This window comes from Delphinapterus leucas, chromosome 2, assembly GCF_059928025.1.
Source record: "Delphinapterus leucas isolate spDelLeu-1000000601 "Yukka" chromosome 2, BTC_Dleu_Yukka2, whole genome shotgun sequence".
Taxonomy (NCBI): Eukaryota; Metazoa; Chordata; class Mammalia; order Artiodactyla; family Monodontidae; genus Delphinapterus; species Delphinapterus leucas.
In genome coordinates, this window is record NC_143130.1 from 70,679,408 (window position 1) to 70,688,087 (window position 8,680).

The 8,680-nt window shown below is 39.7% G+C and overlaps 1 protein-coding gene across 1 annotated transcript; it reads right to left on the reverse strand.

Moving 5' to 3' along the window:
- Positions 1-1,451: 1,451 nt before the first annotated feature.
- C2H15orf61 (chromosome 2 C15orf61 homolog) lies at positions 1,452-6,709 on the reverse strand. Its single transcript, XM_022579462.3, has 2 exons — positions 6,316-6,709; positions 1,452-1,676 (listed from the first exon to the last, which is right to left on the reverse strand). The coding sequence occupies exons 1-2, from the start codon at positions 6,659-6,661 to the stop codon at positions 1,549-1,551; spliced, it is 474 nt and encodes a 157-aa protein (XP_022435170.1). The 5' UTR covers positions 6,662-6,709; the 3' UTR covers positions 1,452-1,548.
- Positions 6,710-8,680: the final 1,971 nt, after the last annotated feature.

Consider the following 8,680-nt stretch of genomic DNA (forward strand, 5'->3'; position numbering starts at 1 on the left):
CAGGAGCAATGAATGAGCAGTATTTGACTTAAAACTTATGAGCTATAGTTATTTAACTTTGCCCATTACAGAGGAAATCAGTTCTAGCCTTCCTTGCAAAATGCTGATAGTCAGTTTTATTATTAATGAAGCTTAATGTAACACTATCTCCTTTGTGTAAGCCATTCACTTAACTAGTGTCAAGTATATTCTTCTGGACTAAATATATTGGCATAAGTACTTCTTTGATTAAAAGGTTTAGAATTGCTGTTAGACAAGTGAACACTACATATATTTGAAGAACAGTTCACTCTGTAGCTCACTTAAAATGACTACCTTTAACGAAGCCAGTTTGTGTCACTTCATTATTCCAGTGCTTTCACCTCAATCACTTCCACTCACCTTCCCTACTGATTTGCCAGAAGTAGGCACGCAAACGTTGGTTAGATTGAATTCTATAAAATATTTTGCTACAAAACTGTGTAAACGTTGCAGAGCATCAGCAACACATTAACATAAAATGATATATAATGCATGTTTGTAATTATGGGAGAGATCATAAATCTTAAACACCCATTCGTTTAGAAATTAAATAGTTCTTAGTTCTCCCTAAATTTCTCCAAATTTCTGAAATTTACCATTCGTCTGGGTTTTCTGTAACTACCCCCAAGGATAAATTTTTTTTAATGACTTTGCTTTAAAAAATGCAATTAACTTAATAAAATTCTAATGCAAAACCGCCATCAGGTCTTTAAAATTTCAGCCCACTTTCCATCGCCAATAAGTCTATGGATGGATACGTACCATTTCAGCTAGCTGCTTTTTTAAACAGTTACCAAATTTATTTTTTCTGGGTCTTTCTAGATTTTAATTGTTCTTACAGCTTTATTGGCATGCCATTTTAACTTTTAATAAGTCTTAATTTCATTCTTCTTGCTGCATTTACATTACCTAGAGTTGTTATTACATTTTTTAAAAAGTAGTATGGTATTGGATTCTTTAGGTAATAAGAAGTTTCAACATTACACCCACACCTCTCATACAGGTAAATGGCACAAGGGCTGTAATACATTTCCATTTAAAATCCTGACAGTTGAATGGTTTAAATTTCAGATTGCAGTTAGAATTCTCATCAACTTTGGATTTGCCAATGATATTATCTCTATCATATATCCTAAAATTCTCTACTTCTTTTCCCAATGTTAAAGATTTTTTCCCCTTCCTTGTGGGGTATCTATATTTTCAAAGAGTTGATTTAAATTGTTAATACATAACTACAGAATCTATAAGTTACAATCATTTTTTATCTCTAGTTTAACCTAGTTATAGGAAAAAATTCATATAAGCGTTATGTGTTTGTAGTTCCCATTGGCTAAACAGAGTATGCAATATATAACAATGTATTAATATGAAAAGCTTTGCCTCTTGAGGGCAATGATTCATCTTAAAGAACCAGACACCGTAGAAAGAAAAAGGTGTTTGCAAAGTTTTATTTTAAAGGATCAAAAATAAATATTGCACATACACATGAGAAAATCTACTGATATTTTCATCCTCCAGTGCATACTTTCAGTACATGGCACCTTCATCTTCTTTATTTAGAAAATAAACTGTTATTGGTCCATAACTGGTGTGCACAGTCTCTGTGACTCTAGCAAATAACCAGGAGCCAAGTCCATACAATAAAGTTGGAATACCTAGAAAACAAATGAATATGTTACTTGTGAAATCAATACCTATTAATCATGTACTCATATATTTGTCATGGTATAAATCACATAGCACTCTTCAGCAACATCAAGAACTTATAAAGTTACAAAAATATGAGTATACACTGACTCAACCTAAAAGGTCAATTTCATCTATGTTTGTGGAACATAGTAACAATTGTGTAAGCCTAGAGATTTAAAAAACTATAGATAAAGCTGATGTAAACTGTAATTCAAAGTACTTTACAAACATTAATTCATTACCTCCAAATAATTATGAAGTAATTCTATATTCTTTTCACAAATAAGCAAACAGAGAAGTGTCATTAATTTAGTTGTAGATGCTCCTGATGATTGGCCTTGAGCTTAAATTACTAGGTCATCTTTATTGTGCTTTTAAGTTGGACAGTAATACCGATGGCTAAAATAATTTCTTCTACAACTTAAAAGAAACTGGGTCAAAAAGCTGTCTTCAAAATCTAAGGCAAAACCTAACTCTAAGGAAGATTTTAGTATAATAACAAACATGAGAAAGAAACAATCCCATTAATATTTTTACAACTGATTTGAAAATCTTGCTTCAACCTATTTGAAATAGGTATATAATAGACTGCAATAATATATTTCTTCTTTGGAATATTTCCATTTGTGATTAGTTGCCATTTGTGATACATGAAACTAAATATATACTAGCCAGAGATATGGATTAAGCACTCATATGCACATGACACTAAGCTGGACACAAAGCAAACTTTCACAATTCCTATTTTTTGTAAGACACTTATTTAATCCATGACTATTATTAACATATTAAAAAACATATGTATAAAACCACAGGCACATGAATCAATAACAAATATTGTATAGTCTGCACAAATATTATTGTTCCTGGGTATGAGCTGGACAGAAAATAACAATTTTAAAGGAGAGCTGTGCAACTGGAAAATCACTTTCTTTCTAGATAAGAGGGAAATCAACACATGCTCAGGACTAATCATATTGTTAAATTTTTTTCTTATTTTTCTGCAAGAGTATATTTGCTGTGTTATGTTCTTTTTGAGTGTATAAGTTCATTGGACTACTTTGTGCTTATTCCCTGAAGCTGAATTCCAGCCACTGTGATGCCAGAGATTAATCAGGAGAAGCATCACTAGTTGGCAATGAGAGAGGCAAAAATGCCCATTCAGACTGGCGCCTCTCTATTTTTAGGAATATACTGGGTCACAGCTTGTTACTTTCACAGGGTTCCCTGGAATTCCTATGCAACTTTTCACAGTATATTGCCTTCTTTGCCTTGGTAATACCTCCCCCCAAATCTCTAAATGCCTCAAGGGAACGTCACAAAAAATTCACAAAAACTAGCATCATAAAGCTATTTATAAATCATTCAACCAAAAGGAAAAAAAAAGGCAAGTAGGGCTTCCCTGGTGGCGCAGTGGTTGAGAGTCCGCCTGCCGATGCAGGGGACACGGGTTCGTGTCCCGGTCCGGGAAGATCCCACATGCCGCAGAGCGGCTGGGCCCGTGAGCCATGGCCATTGAGCCTGCGCGTCTGGAGCCTGTGCCCCGCAACGGGAGAGGCCACAGCTGTGAGAGGCCCGCGTACCGCAAAAAAAAAAAAAAAAAAAAAAAAAAAAAGGCAAGTAGTGGTGTGGAGTGGGGGAGTGGACAAGAGAACAAGAACAGGGCAGGCAGAAGCAAGTGAAGAGTAGAGGGAGCAGCTGAAATAAAAAATAAATTTAAAATATGGTATCACAACTTCAAAAGCTGAAAACAGAGTGAGAAAGAAAAACAGGCTCTAGAAATAATTATAAATTTTCCAAATATACTGATAGTAAAATACATAAAATATGACTTTTAAACCAATGCTAAGGACTTACAGTTAAGAAATGGATGGTGACACCGAAAGTTTTGTTTTACAGTATTTATCACAGTTTTCAATTAAAATACTGATACTTTAAAAAAAATCACACAAATGGTCAATATTTTTTCAGCTAAAATGGAGGACTGATCAAGGATTACTAACTTAATAACTACATTATCTCTTATTAAGAAACAACTAGGAACCATTATCATTCATGCTATTTGATAGGGGGTGGAGATGTAATGTAGGAGTCAGAAATTCTCTAATTTTTTTTTTTTAATCCTGCAGTCTACTTATTTAATGCAGTCAGGCTAATACACTAAATGGGAAGATTAGCCACATATATAATTTACACACTAAAAAAACCCATAATTTTCTTTACAGCACAAATGCTGTAAAGTCTGTAAGGTTTGATGAAAAATTAAATTTTTTCCAGACTGTCTGAAACATATCATTACATCAAAATGAATGTGCAAGTCAGTTCTTTGCACAATAATTCATTTTGAGTCAGCTGAACAGTAGGTAAACCACTGTCAAATTAAGCACTTTAAAAAAATTAGAACTTTGTAGCAAGTCTCCAATTACCCATTCATTTCAATGGTAAACTGCTTTTCTTAAATCTCAATCTACTTCCCAGCAGGATACCCAGACTAGTAAACCATCAGTAAAATGTCAGCTTCTATTGAAAGGAAGGCGGAAGAGAAAGGGAACAAATGGGTAAAAGAGAAAGGGAACCAATGGGTAAAAGAGAAATCTTTATTATTTACAAAATGGAAAAATGAACTACTTTGATAATTACTAATTTGAAAGGAAAGAAGAAGAATAAAATTCTAAGTATTTTTAAATAGAATATGTACTTGATGATCCAGAGGGGCAACTGCACAACATAGAATAGGAAAAAAATCCTATTATCTAATTCCCTACCCTAAGACAAAAATACAATATTAACATTATCAAATTGGTTAATACGCTTAAAATAAAAAGTCCAGAAAAAAATAACTCCCTTTATTAGTATAAGCTAATTTGTATTCAAGCATGCTTGTGCAGAAAGTTTTCCGTTTTAACTTAAAACTCTTATTCTCTTTTAAACAGAATTTTTAGAATTTTCAAAAGACCATTAAATCACTATTCAGCTTTCTCTTTCACATTAAAAAAAAACTACAGCTGCTGTTTCTTTCTTCAAAAGGTTTTACTACTTTTCTGTGTGAGAATGCTCTGGGCATCCTATTTTTCTTTGGATTTCTTTCTACCTAAAAAGAGAAGCCCCTAATCATTAAGCTGTTCTTAAAGTGTTAGGTTTTAAATGGTGAAAACTTTTTTAAAAAAGGCATTGGGCTCATGGTTTACCTATAACCCTCCAGTTATGCTTTTCCTAACCTATTACTCTACATTTGGGAAGAATGATTTTTTTTTTGATTCTAAAAATGCTAAAATAAACATATTCTTCTTGAATCTAGTCATCACTCCAGTCTCTCCAAATAACTTTGAATTGAATTTTCTGAGTCACTACACTCCTCAACTTCTCTGCATCAACCTCAAAATTAGTAGGCATGCTCTATATAGTTCATCAGCCAAATAACAAGACATATTTTTTAAAGGATTACACATTGCTGAATAATCTTCTCCTTAATGGACTGAACCCAAGACAGTCCCAGTGGAGCAATGGCTCCAAAATCCCATGACTGCCATATGGGAGTTATTATAAGCAAAAATACACCTACCATATTTAAATTTAAGAAACTATCAGGCTATATAGTAATAGTGCAGCTGCACAGGCGTTTAGCTTTAATTCTGGTTCAAAAAACTGGTTGGGTAACGTGGGTCAGCTTGTACATCTAGATTCTGAATTACTGAAATATGGATTAATTTGATATCAGCTATATGAATAGGTTCCAAACATCCTGAGGCCTATTTTTCACTGACCTAGAAAATATAAAAGATGCACTCATGTCAACGTTCACGTCTCTTCGGTCATTAACCAAAAGATAATAAACATCCAGCAAGAGTTAACACTCTCAGAGTTAGAATATTCCATGAAAACATACCAATATTAAAGAGGTAGTCTTTTAAATATCTTTTAGGCCTAGCATCTGAAGAAGCTAACATCACTGGTGAAAATCTTTAGTGCTTTTAGTAAAACAAACTTGCTGGGGTTTCATATAAAGAAAACAAAGAAACTTCAAAAAAGTAGTTCCAGTTTTTATAATATGAACCACCCACAAAGTGGTGTTCATGGCAACGAATCCTGCCATGCAATTAGGCATTTTTTAAAAACTTAAGAGCCACTTTCCAGGGGCCTACACCCTCCTTCTCACTGCCCAATGTAGGGGTCCTTCTAGTTGAGTGCTGCAGGGTAGCGAGGATGGAATGCTCTCTCCCCGGGGTGATGCAGGGTGGTCCCTAAGTACAGGCATGTCGATAAGCCCCACTTTCCGGGGGACGATTCAGGAGCAACAACTTAGCCCTGACAGGCACCTGCCGGGCGGGGGAATACAGAAGCCCAGGGCCAGGGCCGGGGCTGGCAGGCTGCAGAGTGGGTGGGACGCACAGGCAGCGTCTGGGTAACGCCCCAGCACTGGGCAAAGCGTGGCGAGCGCGCGCGCCCGGGCGAACCTGCACGGGGCCGGGGCAGGGCTCCCAGGGCCGGCGCGGTCTGACCCTAGGGCCGGGGGCTCGGCCTCGGAGCCAGAGCGTTTGTCAGCGTGCTTTGCAAACAGTGGGGCCATCGTCGGCGCGACGTGCTTCATCGGCCCGGGCCACTCACCGAGGTTGATAACCTTGAGCGCCGTGAAGAACCGGTCCTGCCGGGCCAGGTCGTGCCAGGGGGCCTTGGAGCAGTGGTACTTGATGAAGGGGAAGCAGCCGGTGCGCAGGACGTGGTAGTTGGCGCCCTGCACGGGCCAGTTGAAGTGCGAGAGGCCGAACTGGTCGTTGCGGACAGCGCTGTAGGGCACGCAGAAGGAGGTCCAGTGCGGCAAACGCCGCTGCAGCAGGTGGCGCGTCAGCACCTCCGAGGCGCGGGGCTTCGGGCGGGAGGCGGCGCCCAAGGCCCAGGGCCGGCACAGCAGCAGCCAGAGCACGGCCTCATGGGCCCTCCGCAGGGCCTCCATAACCGGCTTTGCCCGCGTCCCCGCCCCCTGGCCGCCGTAGGGGCGCGCGCCGCTGGGGGCGGGGCCGAAGGAGCGCGAGCGCTCGCTCGCTCCTCGGGCGTGCGGAGGGGACGCCCAATGGGCGCCGCGCGAGTGTGCGAGACCCCCCCCGCCCCCGGGCGCGGCGGCGCGTGCGCACAAAGGTCCCGCGGCGTCCTAGAGAGAGTGGAGCGGGGCGCGTGCGGGCAGTCGGAGGCACTCTCGCTGAGGAGGTAGTGAAAACATGACCGAGCACCTCGTGAACTCATTAATAACCCTGAGGAGGGTTGAGGGCGGGCTTCGCGAGTATTATCAGTTTAGGTAAGAGGAAAATTAAGCTTTAAAACAATTAAATAACTTAACCACCCTACTGAGTGGCAAAACTCACACCCGTATCTCTCTTCCAAGCCGCAGGCTCAAGTGCAACCTTGATTGGTGGTGTTGAGGAAACCCTTGAGAAGGTGTCCTCAGGGAAGCGAGTTAAAAGTCAAGTCCCCAGATTTGCAGTGGCTGGTAAAGTCGGGGAGCACTTTTGTATTCAGATCCCCGCTGTCGTGTTGTTTAAAATAAGTCCCAGATATTTCAACAGAAAAAGTTTATTTCTTAGGAAGTCCTACGTCTCTCCATGCAGTGTGCACCACCACCTCCTTCCTAAGAGTCTGGTGAACGCCAGACCAGGAGTCTTTTAGTTTTAAACCTTAATAATCCTGTCACTCATTATCAAATCTCGTACTTTAGGAAAACCTTTTCTCAAATTTTGCTGCCTCTTGAGGTAATAACTTACATCTGCTTTCTAAAGAAGCATTTCCTCTTACATGTCCTAAATTCACGTTTGGAGAAACGATACATAAATAAGATGTGTTTGGAAAGCACTGTATGTAAATGAGACACGTGTAAACACCATATAACAGTTGCTATTATTGTTGCTGGAGACTCATGTAGGGTATGAGTAGGATAGTGTAGGAGAATGTAGGATAGTGTAGCTAGCTCTTACATTCTCCAGTTTTTATTGATTCCTACAACAAGCAATGATTGAGCACCCATAACCATGTGCCAAATCTTGTAGGGTTAAGTCATTTCAGGAGCCTTGTAGTCATGCAAATAATTTAAACTTTATAGGATTCCCTATTAAATTTTGAAAGATTTTAGGGGGAAGCACGATGTAGTTAGATTTGCGGAGAAATGGCTGAAGGGAGGCTAAGACGAGTCAGGGAGGTGATTCAATACTGTGATTTCAAATTAAATTTTTAAAAGCACTGGAGTCCTTTTTCACACAAAATCTGTCATAGAACCCCAACCTATGAAAACTTGTGTTTTATTACTAAACATTTATAAGTGCAGAAATTTAACATTAAAGTTAAGTTTTTAAATGAGTCTAGTTTGTTGTTGTCTTGGGTTTTTATTTTGCTTGTTTTGTTTTTAGCAGAAAAGGAATTTATTGGAAGGAAATTGGATAGCTAAAATAATAAATAGGACGTCTGCAGAACCAAGCTTAGCAATGGGAAGGAATCAAGAGAGACTGGCCGGCAAAGACGTAGGTAAGACCAACAGGAATTAGCATGGTTGGGATGCCGTGGCTGGCCCCATGCCACTGGACTCTTGACCCTGCGGGATTTTTTTGTTTGCTTGGTTTGGTTTTTCTTTAATCTTTTTTTTTTAAGTTGATTTTTTTTTCTTCATTTTTTGGCTGCGTCAGGTCTTAGTTGCAGCACACGAGATCTTTTTGTTGCGGCACGTGGGCTTCTCTCTAGTTATGGCCGTGTGGGTTTTCTCTTTCTGGTTGAGGCGCGTGGGCTCCAGAGCGCAGGGGCTCTGTAGTTTGCAGCCCACGGGCTCTCTCATTGAGGCATGCGAGCTCAGTAGTTGTGGCGTGCGGTATTAGTTGCCCCTGCGGCATGTGAGATCTTAGTTCCCCGACCAGGGATCAAACCCATGTCCCCTGCATTGGAAGATGGATTCTTTACCACTGGACCACCAGGGACGTCCCGATCCTGCTGTTTC

Excerpts from the sequence above, each read along its gene's own strand:
- C2H15orf61 (XM_022579462.3), bottom strand. The coding sequence starts at position 6,661 with ATGGAGGCCCTGCGGAGGGCCCATGAGGCCGTGCTCTGGCTGCTGCTG. Across the intron at positions 1,677-6,315 it reads GCTCAAGGTTATCAACCTCG|GTATTCCAACTTTATTGTAT; the intron begins GTGAGTGGCCCG and ends TTTGTTTTCTAG.